At 44.4% G+C, this 16,242-nt stretch overlaps 1 protein-coding gene across 2 annotated transcripts; it reads right to left on the reverse strand.

Annotated features, from left to right (window-relative positions):
* Positions 1 to 118: 118 nt before the first annotated feature.
* On the reverse strand, positions 119 to 7,931 carry LOC126544426 (uncharacterized). Of its 2 annotated transcripts, XM_072284792.1 has the most exons (7): positions 7,762 to 7,931; positions 6,340 to 6,408; positions 4,154 to 4,243; positions 2,371 to 2,504; positions 1,744 to 1,797; positions 847 to 882; positions 119 to 249 (listed from the first exon to the last, which is right to left on the reverse strand). In XM_072284792.1, exons 1-7 carry the CDS (start codon positions 7,768 to 7,770, stop codon positions 228 to 230), a joined length of 414 nt encoding a protein of 137 aa, XP_072140893.1. In that variant the 5' UTR covers positions 7,771 to 7,931; the 3' UTR covers positions 119 to 227. The 2 variants fall into 2 exon arrangements, with proteins under 2 accessions (XP_072140893.1, XP_072140892.1); XM_072284791.1 differs by lacking the exon at positions 119 to 249 and having other exon boundaries at positions 676 to 882.
* Between the last annotated feature and the right edge of the window lie 8,311 nt (positions 7,932 to 16,242).

Below are 16,242 nucleotides of genomic sequence, written 5' to 3' on the forward strand. Positions count from 1 at the left end.
GGGCACCAGCTTACAGGAATTTTCCTTCCCTGAAAAAAAGAAGAATTCGAAACACATTTATCAGGCCGCCGGTCGATGCAAACCCACCTTGTGACAGACTTTCAGTGCAGTGATTGTCATTTGTCCAACTAATGTGTCTGCAATTCAGCTGCTCCATCTTTAACGATTTCGAGTAAGACACGATGGCAAGGAAACGCTGGAGACTAGAGGAACGGTGTAGGTTCTACTTACGGATCCTTAACAGGCCGCCTGTTAAGAAAAGAAAATCACAAGTGCAGTCATAGAAGAACGTACGTGTGATTATGCCGCAAACTATATGAGCCAGAAATAATACTGGCAAAGTTGCACAAAGAAACAGTCCGGGAACTATCTGTCCATTGAAATAAATATTACCTTTCTTCTATTATGTAAATACCATATACGCGCATGTGCTCTTTCTATGAAAAAAAAGAAGTGAAATATTCGTGAATATGCAACCTGGATTTCGCGTCAAAAGTATTTTCAGACTTGATACCGAATTCTCTTGGGTATGTCTAGCGATCTCAGCAAGACCTCCGGTAGCATAGATAATAGTAACAGTAGTAGTAATAAACTTGGACGAAACCTATTCTCGGACATATCATACGCAACATTCAGCGACTATGGCAAGTTTGCGCAAACATAAGTTAAGGGCGGTATGCAATACGAACGCGAGAAAATTGATGTACATAGAACTCGGATAACTGATGCTTGGAGACGGAGTTGCTCTATGTGGCTTAGCTTCGCCATCTAGACTAAACGCAATAAGTGAACTTTTGACAGGATATCCCACAATATCGTTTACGGAACGAAACAATGTATACTAACCTCCATTTGTACTGGCCAGTCGGCGCTTTGAAGCCGCTGTAAAAGCAGAAAACGGAGAAGCACAATTTGTGATTGGAGGGTGTAAGGCGAAAAAGAAAAACGCATAAAAGATGACGAAGCGGAGTCATTCCGGATGAAAACGAATATAAGAACTCTATTCAATTTCGTTTAAACCCTGAACAAGTACGTTTCACAACGAAATTTCTGCAATATCAACTAGGTCCCCGGCAAGTTCTTGTGTCGACTGTTGAAATTAAACATGTGGCACTGGAATGCGTGGATGTCGGCGACGAAAAATCCACGTCGTTCGATGTAAACCAGCGTTGGGAACGTCCACGTGACAGAAATAGAGACTTTTAGCGTGTCCGCTATTCCGGCAAACCGGTTGGGCAGATTACCGGATGGTCGGGCGCGCAAACGTCAGCGGCCTGATTGGTGGCGCCAGCTGGTGGTGCAAAGCTCAACACCTAAACACAGAGCCCATCACTATATTCTTCTTAGCTGGGGTGTAAGTTTTCGACAGCGGCGTAATTGTGAACACAATTACGTTGCTGCCGAAAATTTGCACCAGCAGTGAAGCAGAATAAAGTAGGTTACTGTAATTTTAGCTGTGTTTTTCTTATTGAGCTCTACAACACCAGGCGGCTGCACCGCTCCGGTTTGCCGGAATAGCGGACACGCTAAAGGTCTCTAATAACAGAAAAAAAGAAATTCGGGTAAGCAGCCTATGCAGGCGGTTGTCAACACGCCCAATTAGGAGCACTGCGTTTTGAAGAAACCACCCACTAGGCAGTCTGCTTCGTGTTACATATTGAATAACTTTAACGAAAGGTTTCCGCAATGACCGCTGCAGGTGTATTGTGACGTAAGCCCTGCATATGGAGACGCATTGCTCACCTTGGCGCGTAGCTCACGCTGAAACCCGTAGACTTGTCGTCCGCTGGACTTTCCCTGATATATGAAAATTGAAATAGCGGCAACGTTAGCGCTTCACGTAGCATGTTTGAAGTGCAGTTCGTTGTTTTTTAGCGCGGTGTTTGCAGACTGGAATACAATTATCGCAGCAAGGCAGCTTCCTATATGAAGAGCTGTTTCTTCCGGACCTGGGCTTCGCATTGACACTTCCTTATCCTTGTATTCAGGCTACTTTGGTTATTTTTTTCTGTTATCGCTCAGCGGATGCTATGACTGGATTCTGGAGTAAATCTCGCAATACAGAAAGTGACAGAGCAACAATACAGCATATTTATGCGTCAACATGATGCAGGACTCCAGGACGCAACATTATCTGACGCACGACAAAAAAAAAAGAAAGAAGAAGAAAGAAAGGCGTTGAAAAACAAGGTAAAGCAGCAAAACAGCCCTTGTGCAGGGCAGCTATAACAGCAGCGGAGATAGGCCTCATTTTCCGACAATATATTCTTGAGAGTAGTTCTGCCACTGCACTTAAGAGGGCGTGCGCAAGTCGCCTCTTGCTCTATAATAACGATTAAAAAAAAAACACGTCACGAAATGTAAACTCACACCGACTCCTCGACTTCGACGCCTTCATAGAGGTAGTCGTCCATCTTCATCAGGTACTTGGAGAGCTTCAAGCCTACGGCAATCTGGGTGGTGAACATCCCGCACACCATCCACACTGCGAACCAGATGCCGTTCTGGGAGGAAAGAGATTTCGACCAATGAACCTACCGAACGCTAAACCCTTAATGGACCAAATAGTTTTCTCTCTCTCTCCTTCTCGACCAATGAAAGACTCGTCTCAATTTCTTTTTTAGAAGACAGGGCCGGCATAGATTCGCTGTACGTGACAGCTCTTCGTGAATGAGCAGCTGCATCGCTATTTCTTTCTTTCTTTCTTTCTTTCTTTACAGTGCATCCCGTTACACCTATACAAGAAATAATATATATATATATATATATATATATATATATATATATATATATATATATATATATATATATATATATATATATATATATATATATATATATATATATTTATGGGGTTTTACGTGCTAAAACCACGATCTGATTATGAGGCACGCCGTAGTGGGGGGGACTCCGGAAATTTGAACCACCTGGGGTTCTTTAACGTGCGCCGAAATGTAAGTACATGGGTGTTTTCGCATTTCGCCCCCATCGAAATGCGGCTGCCATGGCCGCGATTCGATCCCGCGACATCGTCCTCATCAGCCCAACCACATAGCCACTGAGCAACCATGGTGGCTTCACCTACACAAAAGTGGAATAAGAGCGCAAAATGTAGAAGAGAAATATATTTAGTAATGTTAATAGCAGCAGTAACCAATAATACCGCCTATTGAGAAATTGGGCTGAAACCGTCGGATTATCATTGTCGACGTCAAGTGGTATACAGGTATACTGGGATATGCTGTCAGGGTCACATTTAGCTCGATTATTTTACAGTACGAGGTGTGTGGGTGCTGGGAGGAGCATAACGCATATAGCGGGCCTTTCTTGAACATATCTTAGAAAATTCGCGGCCGGTGTGCCCAACTTTGCCGGCCTATCCTTACATGCAGTGAGCGCTATCAGTGTGTGATAAGGAACGAGCACGTGTTTTACGCATTACATAATGATCTCTTCAAATAAAAAATAATCACTGCAAATACTTACACAAGTATATGTCTTAACTTTCACTTGTTATGCGGCATACGAAGATATATGATGATACGAATATTTTTACGAGGCGAAGAGAAACTCCTAACACCGAGACTTTACACATGCAGTGAAAACCTCGTTATAACGAAATCGCTTTGTTCGAAGTATCGCTTTGCTAGAAGCTATCGTAGGTTCTGACCGCAGTGCAGGCGTCTTAGACAGAATTATTCGAAGTCCAGTGACACCATACGGTGCTCAGTACGAAGTGCGAAGCGGCAAATCTGTGCGGGATCGCTCGGTTGCAGCGCACGCGATTGGCTGTTTCCTCGTACAACTGGCCGACACAAAGAGTTCTGTGAAGGTCACTTACGTGGCGACAGTTTCGTGATAGGCTGAATGTATCAGGGGATAGGGACCGCATACGACACAACAGTTCACGGGCGTCCGCAGAATTTAGCCATGATCCGGAGCGGCATTATTTCTGTAGACGTGCGACCGTTGGAGTGAGCGTACCACATTACTGCGATTCCATTACAGCTGCTCCGCTTTCATCGAAACACTGTTTATAGCAACGTAAATTTTTCTACCACATTGCTTCATTATAATGAGGGTTTACTGCCCACTGTACACATACACGTTGAGTTAAAGCTCTCGCATATTTGTTGCACTACGAGCCCCTCACCATGCATTGTAAGGTACCGTCACAGAAGACTTGGAGGCATTGCACGTAGAAGTCCCGGATGGGCTTGCAGTCCCCGACACTCGTGAACACCTGTACGAGAGAGAGAGAGAGAGAGAGAGGGAGAGAGACCTTCGATAATCAAGAACCGCTGCTGGCTTGTCTCAAAAGAGAGAATTCGCGAGCCAGACCAAATTACTACAGAGCCAGGGCCAAGGAATCAGAATTTTGAATGTCTCTTGCACCTAAAGTTACGCAGAGCTTGAATTTGAGCTAGTTAGTGGAGTTCCATGTTTTTGCGCCAGCGTGTGGAAGCAACTCGGACAAAGACGAACGCAAAGGAACGAAGCTGAACAGGTGAAGCGCAGAAGATTGTTTTCTTCCGCTGTGAGTTATCGAATAGGCGCAAGTTTGCAGTTTGTGCTTCACCTGTTCATTCTTGTTGCTTTGTGTTCGTCCTTGCCCAAGTTTTTTCCTGACGCTAGCGTTAGAAAGATGGAAACGAAAGATACCTTCAAGAAGTAGACAAGTCCTCCCAAATTTCGGTCACGCTTCGGATATGCCAGCGATTCTTTTATTTTGAAGTTGACATTTGTGCCCGACATAAGATGGACAATGAATTCCTGCGATGCTCTGATCTGCTATTACGCAATGGGGCTTGTTGCCTCTTGTCTCCGTCTTGAGTTCATAGACTATCATGTAGTTATAGCCAGTACCTAAACGTACTACAATTGGTGGAATACCGAAACAACAGTGATACAGGCTTTCCGTAGAATCGCAGGTGCGCCATATTGTGATGCTTTCTTAACCACAATTTGTCAGAAACAGTTTTGTGTTGCGTTATATATGAGGGACAAAAAACGAAAGCAGCGTAAGTTCAACTATGTACGCCTGTTATATTATACGTGTCCGTATTGTGTATCCAAATATATGCGGAATTTCAGTCCGAAACATCTATTGGCTAAGTTATCTACCGCAGCAACGGGAAAGCGTTTCAGTGATGTAATGCGAGGCTGGCAGTGCAATATTATGCTGTGTCAGCGTGACACACTGTTTCACACGCACAACGATAGCAATTTGCAAGTGCTAAAATACACATTTCCCGCAAAAAGAGCGCATAAGGAAAACACATCGACGACTCACTGGAGCACTTCAAATGTGGTTTGTCAATGAGTCTCCTTTTTTTTTTCTGTGTGTCTTCTAAACAGCAAACAACTAGGCTAACAAACAGACCAGTACTGATCTTGTGTCGCAGAAACGGTAACCACCAGAGCTTAGATAGCGCCCATTACGGAGCCTTCTTGGTCCATATATATATATATATATATATATATATATATATATATATATATCGAAGCGAAGGCGTCCTCGCACTCGGAGGTCAGTGTCCAGCAACGGAGTACCATTGACCGTAGAGAATATCAGTGAATCGCTACCCCTTTACTGTTGTTACCTGTACCTGGAGCCTAGCTTCCAACATGGTTAAAGGGACACTAAAGTGAAAAATGATTTCTTCTGCATCAGTAAATTACCGTTCTACAACACCAAAAACACCACTCTTACAACGATAAGACGTTTGGTAAGCCAGAAAAAGCGCAAGAACGAAATACGGGTGGCGACGCCTACTTAAGTTCCCGCACCGGGGGGCTGTGACGTCATGGATTTTGATGGCACCTTCTAGGGCCTACTAATTATATAGCGGTACAGATTGACTACATTGTGTTCTAAAGGAACCAAATATTAAACATGGCAAGTTTCGGGAACCTTTATTCAGCCAACGCGGCCCAAATGCGAAAACATACTTTGGAATCCCTGACGTCACGTTGACGTACCGGCGCTGGGGTTTCGACGCGAAATTCAAATAGTGATACTCGAACCTTGATTTTCTCATCTAATAATCAATATATTTTTTTGAAAGGACTGCCTGCAGGGTTCTCAAACAATGCTTCATTAGTCTAAACTGATTTATTGTTTCGCTTTAGTGTCCCTTTAAGCAGCGACTGTGCATGCGTAACGCGCATGGACTGTGCATGCGTAACGCTCATGGACTGTGCATGCGTAACGACTGTGCATGCGTAATGCGCATGCGTAACGCGCGGTGGAGACGGCACGGATAACGATCAGGCGGTGGCGGTGTGCGAAAACTAACAAACAGAGAACAAGAAAAAAAAATCTAATGAAGAGCTTACCGCTTTCCTCGTGGAGTCGAGTTGGCTCAAAGGCGCGCGAATGCTTTCATTCGTATACTCGAGGTACTCCTGCAAACGTGAGAAAAAGCGAAGGAAACATGTTCATGTCGAAGGAACCATGTAACCGCCGACTTCCCTTACTCCTCCATATATAACCACGCTACGCCGCTAAAACCCAAAAACTATACTAGAATCACATTCGACTCTTCTTTTTATTCTTGGCCCTTTAATGAAGGCCCTGGGTTTCGACACCCGAGAAAGAAGTACCGGCTAGTCTCTGAACGCTCTAAATAATTTACTGCAATAGCTTTTTCTTCGACCCAGATCGGTACCGCTTACCATGGTTTCTTTTTAATGCTAGGCATTCTTTGCCCACATTCCGGTTATATTACGCGGTAGGTATATAAATAGGCGTTTCCTGTCTCGTCACACTTTGGACCTCTGTAATAAAAAAATGTAATGCAAGACCGACACTGTAATTGGACCTCTGCATGCCTTCCAGCACAGCAATGCAACGCTGTAACCATCATAGACCACGATCGCACGCACACTAGACTCTTGTGCCAAAGCCGACTAGGTATTTGAGACACGTCTTGCACGTGCGCCGAGTGCCAGTTTCTCGTGTTCTCTCCTCACGCAGCTCGCGCATTGAGATGCCGTGTTAAGATTTTATTATAGCTTTTTATAGCTGCGTAGCTGGATGGTAGCTTTTATAGCAATTTTATATGGGCCTCTCTGAAATGACTTGTCAGTAATTTTCTATCGCGTTGCGGTCGAGGGCCTTCTTATAAAGCAAACAATGAAAACACGAAAATGTCAAGTCAGTAAACCTTCTAAGTTTATAGGTCACTATATCCAGTATCTATGAACTTTTTCTTTTATTTCCCATGCTTTATCACAAGAGATAACATAGACCTCAAGGTCGCTATACCAGGTGTATTTAACAGCTTGCACGTATTCATTCATGTGACCATTCATATTTATGCAACGTTTGTTCAGCGAACATTTACTATGCACATTGTTCTAGCTTTCATATATTTTCCTGAAACAATGCAACTTCCTTTTGTTCTTCTTTTCTTTCGTTCTTTTGGTATTACATGATGCCGAGCGCGTCAAAGTAGTTCAGGACTCCAGCACACATGCTGGCAGGCCTTTAGTCCTGAAGCTGCTGGACATTTCAATGAAGAAATACAGATTCTGAACTGACTGAACTACCTCACATTATGTTCATGTCTGCTGCCCTTTTCCTGCGTGGCACTTAGCGTTTTACTTCTTTTATTTTTAACCGTTTATCCTCGCCTCACATTATGTTCATGTCTGCTGCCCTTTTCCTGCGTGGCACTTAGCGTTTTACTTCTTTTATTTTTAACCGTTTATCCTCGCGTAGACAAAGTTCACGCGAGAACTACGCGGCCAACTCACCTTGTTCATCGAGGCCTGTAGTGCATTACGATACGCAGCGTCGCTCCCGAGTGCCGCGAAACCTTCCTTCCACCTTGCGGACACACTCTTCCGGCAATGTAAAAAAACAAGAACGAAATTAGCGAAAAGCGTATGAGACTATGCGCCGGCACCCGGTTGAGGTTGCAATAGACGCCGTATGGGCTAACGAACTCGCAAATTCAGCGGCAACACAAAACGACTCTTCGATCCACGTAAGAGAGAACCTTTTCGTCATGAATTAGAAGGAATGAAATATATGAAGCAAGCAGAGGTGCTTGCTTAATTTGCTTAATTCCTCCAAGACATGCTTAATTTCCTCCAGACCTGGAGGAATTAAGAGCCCTTACCTTAATTAAACTAAATCTTAATAAGCAAGGAGGGAAACTATCGATAGGGGAAGAAAAAAGAAAGTTACAACTTGCCGCCAGTGGGAAACGAAATAGCAGCATATCTTAGGGCTAATAATGCAAAGAAGGGGTAGGGCGTGCAGATACGGACACAAGTGGACAACACGAACGCCGTTGTTGCCACTTCTCTCATTTCTTTCACTTCTCTTGTGTGCGTGTCTGCACGCCTTACCCCTTCTTTGCATTATGAATCCTTACAAACTAGCTCAGCTTTCTGTCGTTCTAAAATATACTAGGGCTAGATATATCATGGGCATATTGTTAGGCCAGAAACTTATGATGTATTCTGCATTTTCGATCTTGCCGTATCGTGGCGATCGTGCGGTATCGTGATCAAGCGCGCGCGTTGCGGTGTGGCGGGCCAGGTGAGCGCACGTCTCCACCGCTAGCCCGGCCGTGGATGCGCACGGTTGTCCGCGCGGCTGAGCGCGTACGCCACCCGCGCACTACCTTGCAGCTACTCTGCGGCTGGTGCAAAGCTCGGGCGAGCCAACATGGCTGTTGGCTGCACGTACGCCCTCTTTCCGTGCGTCTACAGTGCTGGTGGTAGTGTAATCTGAAGTCTCCGAGATGCGTTCAAGGGAGAGGCAACAGAAACGTTCGTCAGCGCTGTTGAGACGCCAGTGCTGTGACAGCCAGTGTTCGGTGTGATAGGGTGATGCCTGCCCATATGTATATTATGATACCATCGACAGATAGACGAGCCTGCCGCAAGAAATACGATGAAGTGTCTGGGCTCTTTGCGCGAGCGAGTGTCTTCCTGGTGGTCTGGCTCCAGTGTAAATATCGTGTATATCTTGTCTGAAAAAAACTTTTTGTGCGCGAACAAGCAGGGACGAAGAAGAGGAGCAACACAAGGATGAGCACAAGGAAGAAGCGCTCGTCCTTGTGTTGCTCCTCTTCTTCGTCCCTGTTTGTTCGCGCACAAAATTTTTTAAAGAGATTAATCTGTTCCAACTAGGCCGACTCGCAGTTATGCTTTTTCTTGTCTGTGTCTTTTCACACGTAACAATATACATAACTCTGCTCCTTGACAGGTCCAGTATGGAAGGAGAGGCTCCTCCAAAGAAGCACGAAGCGTTTGCCATTTATCCCTCCCTCCTTCGAAAATAGAGTGGCGTTCACATAAATGCGACAGTCGACTCCATGGAGACTGTCGCGTCCATGTAAACGCGGCTATTGACCTCATGCACATGGCACGTTCTCGTCTGCACCATCCTTTAGGTGTTGGTTCGCTGTTCTCGAGTTGTACCTGCAAAGGCTGAAATGGGCCAACTTGATTTTATTACTCATACCTGATGCACAAAAAGCTCCTTCATAATGGCGAGGGATTTAGTGGCAAGGACGCCTCCGAAGAAAGCAAATGCAGGGACATGGACAGAAAGGATAAGAAACGACAGCGGGACTATGTGTAAACCATCACGATCACCATCATCATTAGCCTGTTTTTTATGTCCACTGCAGGACGAAGGCCTCTCCCGGCGATCTCAAAATGCCATTGTCTTGCGCTAGCTGATTCCAATTCGCGCCTGAAAATTTCCTAATTCTACCACCCCGCCTAATTTCCTGCTGTCCTCGACTGCGCTTCCCTCCCTTGGAACCCATTCCGTAACATTGACGCGTCACTGATCATAGCGGCCTCTGGACTGTGGCGTAGAGAAGGGGCGCGCACGCTCGATATCAATGCCGCACCTATGTATGCGTGAGCCAAACCTTATAACGTGAGATAAAACTACTCCATTCTAGAATAAGGGGTTTTAACGTGAGAGCGTTGGTGGCGCCATCTCGTGGCGGTGCCTGAAAACACGCATATTGACTTGAACATCAAACTAGGGCACGTTTCTTTTTTGTTTTTTCTCTCTTCGCGTTCTACAAACATCCGCGTCGTGTTGTTGGTCTTATAGGTTTCGATTTGAATTAGCGAGAAACCTCATCTGGACTAAGGCGACTTCCCACTACATCAACATTATAAGCTCTTCCTCCCCCCGGAAAATTGATATTTCGGTGTATTAACCGAAATTCTACATTATCAGGGTTTAGATTGCTGCGAGTTGAATGTACTTCTCTTTTGTGTTCTACATGAGTGTAGAAAAGGAGATTCCGGGGTCTCACCTTGACGTCATCAGTCGACTTGACGGTACCGGTTACCTGTGCGCGAGGAGAACGTATTCGTTTCAGACATCATCGTTGTAATATACAACGCTAGTCATTTCGAAGGAACACTTTAGATAATTCCTGATTAGGTTAATTATGAGAGAGACCTAGAATACTTAAGTCGCTTTCACCACGCGACGAATCTATTGACCTTTTTCTGCCTTTTATTTCATAGGTAACGCATGGGCCGTGCCTGTGAGGGAGAACGAAAAGAGGGGTTTAGCCTCCTTGACTGGGTTCTGACCCCGCCGGGCGCATCACCAACAGTATGCTATAGACATACCACAAGTCAAGATTACCGGGTAGCAATAAATGATGGCTAAGCAGTAAATTCAAGAAGCAAACAATAATTATACGGAAACTGGATAAGCATAAAAGCATAATTGAAGCCACGTGGCACAAAGAAAAATTACATGATACAACAGTACTTACGAGTGCATTAAAGAAAATGAGGGAACGGGACATTTGCACACGAAAGATCAATGAAATTCAAGTAATTTTTTGACGAGTGAGGAACAATGTGACTGCAGGAACACCAATCTACATGATAAACAAAAACCGTATTTCTTGTTCGAAATGGCAGCGCGTACATGCCTTTGCCATATCAATTAGGAAAGGGTAATAATTACATTAAAAGCGTAACCTGATAGTCGGTGTTTTGCTTGCCATAATTTGTTCCAGGTTTTTCTACCACAATTGCATGTTCTACGCAAGGATTAATTGACCAACGTTTTTGTTCAGACAAGCAGGAGTAAATCCATTGCAATTCTCACAATTAGGTTCATTATATTATCTCTTCGTATACATACATGTGACAACTTTATCTTGTAATTGGAGCTAAATGGATAAGCATTCCGTGAGTCCATATTTACTGTTATGTTTCCAGCATGCCAAGTCATCAGTGATTGTATGACCCTTTCTCCTTAAAGCAAAAATTTCCGATTTTACATATTTCCGATTCCCCATATCAATAAACATTAGTTAAGATGTGAATGGATGAACGAAAAGAACGTTTGTCTTCTTAACCATATTGACAAAAATGCTGCGCGCACGGTTTAATAAGCCAATGAATTTCGGTACCTTAATTCTAATCACTTCACATCAGCGCAGCTATATGAGCAAAACGCAACTTCTGCACCCCAATTCTCCAAGAATAGTTACCGACCTTATCAGTTGGCCATCTGCCAGGGAAGCCTGGTAACAAACGATACAGCTTCTACCATTGGCAATATTGTTGTATTAAACAGCCACCAGAAATTGATGTTTTCTTTGCTCGAACGAGCTCGGTAATACCATTTTTTTGTAACAAAAATTAGTCTACAATATTGTTTCATCTTTCTGTGTCAAGCTTCTCGCCCGAAAACCTGGCATACTAAACGTTCAGTCGATCGACATTGTTTAGCGCCTCAAAGCATCACTAAGGTTATGATAGACGCCGTAATGAAAGGCTAGGAATTCACTTTGACCTGCCGCACCACTTAACATGAACGTTAGCCTAAGTACGATGGGCGCCTTTGCGTAGTGCCCATATCGGAGTGCAGTCGTCACGGTGTCGCCTTGAACCCGTGGCCTCGGAACGTACGAATGCGTACGCCGTGCCCCAGCTCCCCCCTCCTCTCCGCCCCCCCAAAAGAACGAACTGTGACCATCATGGCAACTACGAAAAAAACAACAACATATGCGCCAAACAAAAATAGTTCCGTGAACATTCGGAATAAAATAAAAAGCCCGCCTGTCGTCATCATCGCGACATCCATCCCTCGAAGTAAGCATTCCTTTAGTTCATAGTCCGCTAAATACGTTTGTTTACAATAGCGATTTATGTGTGACGTCTGCACTGGTTACTGTAGCCTATATTGCGCATCGTAGCTGCGGCAGAGGTATATAATTATGCAATATCTTGCTTGCACTTTCAAGTTATGCTTTCACTTTCGCGCGGTTCATGTAATCTTTTTTAAAAGCTCTCCTTTATGAATGTGTGAAATCATTAAAGAAAAGGAAGGCAAAGAAAGAGAATAATCTTGAAAACACGATGCGAAGGTGCAACGAAATATCGGAGGCAGCATGCATCGTTCGCCGAGTCCATGTCAAATGGCGCTAGAATACCGCACCATGGCACCGATGGCCACCGTGGGCTCTGTCCCGAATTTACTTTCAGTAAGTTTTTGCCTGGAATACTAAGGGTTTAGATGCAACTGTGAGTGCACTTACAGCTGACGACGCATTTAGGGAGCTCAAATTGTCCAACGCGTTCTTTGCATCGTTGAGCTTGACAGCGAGGCCACTGGGTAGGGCGAAGCTACTCGACAACGTCAAGGCCTTGTTTTCCTCCAGGGATTTCAGGTACATGGGGTACCCCTGGGCATCGATGGGGTGGCAAAAGTATGAGTGGTAAACTACCCCCCTTTGAAAAAAGAAAGGCAACGACAGCGGTGCTGAAAAGTTATTATTGTTGGAAGTAACCGCTTGACTTTAATTTAACTACACTTTCAAGAAGACTTCTGGCGTTTCCCCAACGTAGCACGTAATGTTATGGTATTAGAAATATACCGGCAGTTCAAATAATAATAAATTCAGTTAGCTTCATTCCCACGCCGTAAAACTGCCGTGTAACTTTCACGCACTTTCCGCAAGACAACTACAAGAGAGAATGCAAAGCGCGGCAGCCGGAAGCAAACATTGTGAACTAACCATGCGTAGTGCGTAACTTCAATATTCCGAGCAGTTATTACTCAATATTCCCAATCGCAAAGCAGCCGGCTACCTTAGACAGTAAACTTGAACAGTCGTTTAATAACACCTGTATAATTTGAACCTAATTAATTATGATTTCTTCGTCCCTGCACTCACGTGTGTAGTGAATATCATTGACGCGACGGTGATGTCTGGATGCGTTGACAAATGCACTAGTGGCGTCGTACCGTTGCACTTCCTGAAAAAAAAAAGAACTTAATTAGGTTCCAAACAATAACTTCATTAGGCTTCATTAGAAAGCGCCCTCTTGGGGCTTTCAGATTTTATCGTTTCCGAAATTTACCAGCAGTTCAAATAATAATGAATTCAGTTAGCTTCATTTCCACGCCGTGAAATTGCATTCAGACCTGCAAACTTGCTGGATCTTTCGTTCTGCTGAGGTGCTCGAACTTCGAAATTTCGGAATCGAATCGAATGACAACGTTCAAGACAAACGACCTTCGAATATCAAATCGAATTACGAACATGTTTGTCGTTTCTTGTAACAATGTGAAATATTAGGGTTGTGTGCAATTCGTTCGGTAAAACCAAGAAGGCTTGCTTCCATCGTAATGAGCCCCGTAATGCCGTTCAGAACTAGATGGCCTGTGCACCGAAGCGCTGGCAATTCACAAACAGCTCAGACGATTGTATCTGGTGCACTGTTTCTACGGGAGCACTGCAACACAGGAAAAGCACGCAGCCAAATGTATGTTGATTGGCTCCTGTGTTAGCCGAATAAGCGAAGTGTAATACTACATCACCGCACGTAGTTTTAAAAGGGCGGAGACGTGGTGAGAGTTCAGATTAGGGACACTTTTGCGTCGGTTGAGCCAGTAAGTTGGTAGACGGTCTAAAGTCGACCAGTATGCATCCTCAACTGGAAAATATTGAGAAGAGTTTATTGAGAAGAGGTTAACTACCTTAGCTACTGAATTTGTTTACTGTGCAAATGGCGCCATATGACTAGCAAAAGCGGCCATATTGCAGCTGAGTCATTCGGAACAGTGGCCCCTTGCATCAGCCTTTCTGTACATTTGACTAAGTGTTTTCACCTCTTGTACTCGAATTCAAAGTAATATTCGACAACGTCGGATAGGGAATTATCGAATCGAGTGCGAATAGAATTGTCTAGAGTACTTCGTCCCCCTAATGGAAATTTCGAAACATTCGCCACATTTCTAGCAATAACCCGTACTCTTCTCGTCTTTTGTAGTCGGGTTTTTGTGTGTCGTCAGCTGCCTCCGCGAGGCTGACCTTTGCGACAAGTTCCATGAGAACACGAGGTGTGGGTTAGAACCGTAAAGAAACAAGGTAACGACTGTGCTGTCTTCTAAGGTCGTTGCGCAACAAAAATCACATAACTTTGCACTCTTATTTAGCAGAGAGCGCTGACTCTTCCACACACGTATAACTCCCGCGAGGAACCGGCGGACTCTCTTTACAGGGCACCTCATTTTGTTTGAGCATTGCAAGCAGGCAACTTCGGTGCGTATAGGTCAAGCTCTTACGATCGCGTTTGCAAAGTATAAAATAGTGTAGCCCACGAAAAGAGCTGAACTTTCAAATCAGATCCCATGCGCCCTTCCACCGAGACAGCTCCGGTACCTATGTGAAAGTATGCATTGCCTGCAACGTGGTCCATTGTGGCATTTGAATTCGCAAAATCATGCCAATATGGAGAGCATAGCAAACAACTACTGGAAGTAAGCCGCTCCACTAAAAACGGACAGGTTCAACTGTAGTTCACGTCTAGTAATGCGAAGCTACCACGATTTCTAGCAAATCGCTTATATGAACAATGTAACTGTATTGGTAGCGATCGGTTACGTAAAAATTAAAGGCTGTAGTGGTTATATTTAAAATGAGTAAGACAATGTTTCTAACGGCAATATATAAAACTGAAAGCAAACTAAAACCCAGTGGTACGTACCTATAGTGGCCTCAAAGCACATACCCAGTCGCCCCAGTGGCACATAATTTAGACTGCCCTATCAACGGGATGGGCCCACCTACACGGCGAGACACCTCACACTGTGCGCTAGCATAGATGTGGCTGCACAAGGAGAAGAGCGCTTCGCATTGAAAGAGAAGCAGGGCTAGCGACGTAAAACGCGTAATAGCTCGAACCCTAAGCTCCGGAGCAGGCACGTCGCTTGCGGACGCTGGTCGAGGCAAAGTGTGAGGCCAGCTATGTTGACTATGAAGTTGGCCCGCTGGCAACATAGTGGCGCGACTCTTAACTTTCTCTTACCTTCTCTTAAAATGAACAGAATTGAAACATTCTTGAGGTAAAACTCTCCTTAGCCGATATACACGACTTCGCGTATATAACCATAATTTCTGCTGGGGCCTGGGTATGGGCCTTTGAAACTAAAGAACAACAACACATGAGTTTGGACTTGAGAGCTATTCTTTTAAAGCTCAATTTTCATTAATTGGGAGAGAAAGATGTTATAAAACAAAGACGAAAGTTTTGCTTGTCCTGTTTTTATTATTTTGCGCTGAAACTTCAGCGCCCGTACGTATAAAGGGGGGGGGGGGTAATGGACGGCAGATTTTTTTCTCTTATTACTGTCATTTCGAAGCTAAAGCAGTCATAAGAACTTGTTAGGTTGAGTATTTGGTCCTTCAGAACATAATGCAGTCGAGGTAGTTACTGATAAACAACTACGCACCAATAGACGTTGTAAAAAATTAAGTAAGACCTCCCTTGTTAAATATTATGCGCCGAAAAAGATGAGAAGAAGACGAAGTGAAAAATGAGCGTGGAGCCGAGCGCGCGCCTGCATTTTTTAGTTGTTTTTGCAAACGTCGAATAAAGAAGACGTTCTCTACTTCGGCTCCGCTTCCTGGTTTTCAACATCCCTGAACTGGAACTATTCAAGATATGCGCAGCATTATATGGCTGTCGGCGCGGTGCGGAATGTGTTATGCGGGGTAATGATGCGTCGCTTGCGTTGGGGTTTATGCTGATGTAGTATGCGTTATTTATTCATATATGCGTGAGGAGTACGAGCAGAGAGATTCACAAATTTGCATTGCCCAACATATACAACCCGCACCTCGCCGACCCACCATGTAATGCTACACACATTTTCGGCAGTTCCGGCCGTTAAGGGACGTTCTGTTTAATTTGTTTGCAAGGTGCCTGGCGCGGCTTAAC

The sequence above is a fragment of the Dermacentor andersoni genome, chromosome 10 (genome assembly GCF_023375885.2).
Source record: "Dermacentor andersoni chromosome 10, qqDerAnde1_hic_scaffold, whole genome shotgun sequence".
NCBI classification, from domain to species: Eukaryota; Metazoa; Arthropoda; class Arachnida; order Ixodida; family Ixodidae; genus Dermacentor; species Dermacentor andersoni.

Coding starts and splice junctions, on each gene's coding strand:
- LOC126544426 (XM_072284791.1), bottom strand. Junction 4,244..6,339: donor TCGACTCCACGAGGAAAGCG/GTAAGCTCTTCA, acceptor TCTCTCGTACAG/GTGTTCACGAGTGTCGGGGA. Junction 883..1,743: donor AGCGTGAGCTACGCGCCAAG/GTGAGCAATGCG, acceptor CTGCTTTTACAG/CGGCTTCAAAGCGCCGACTG.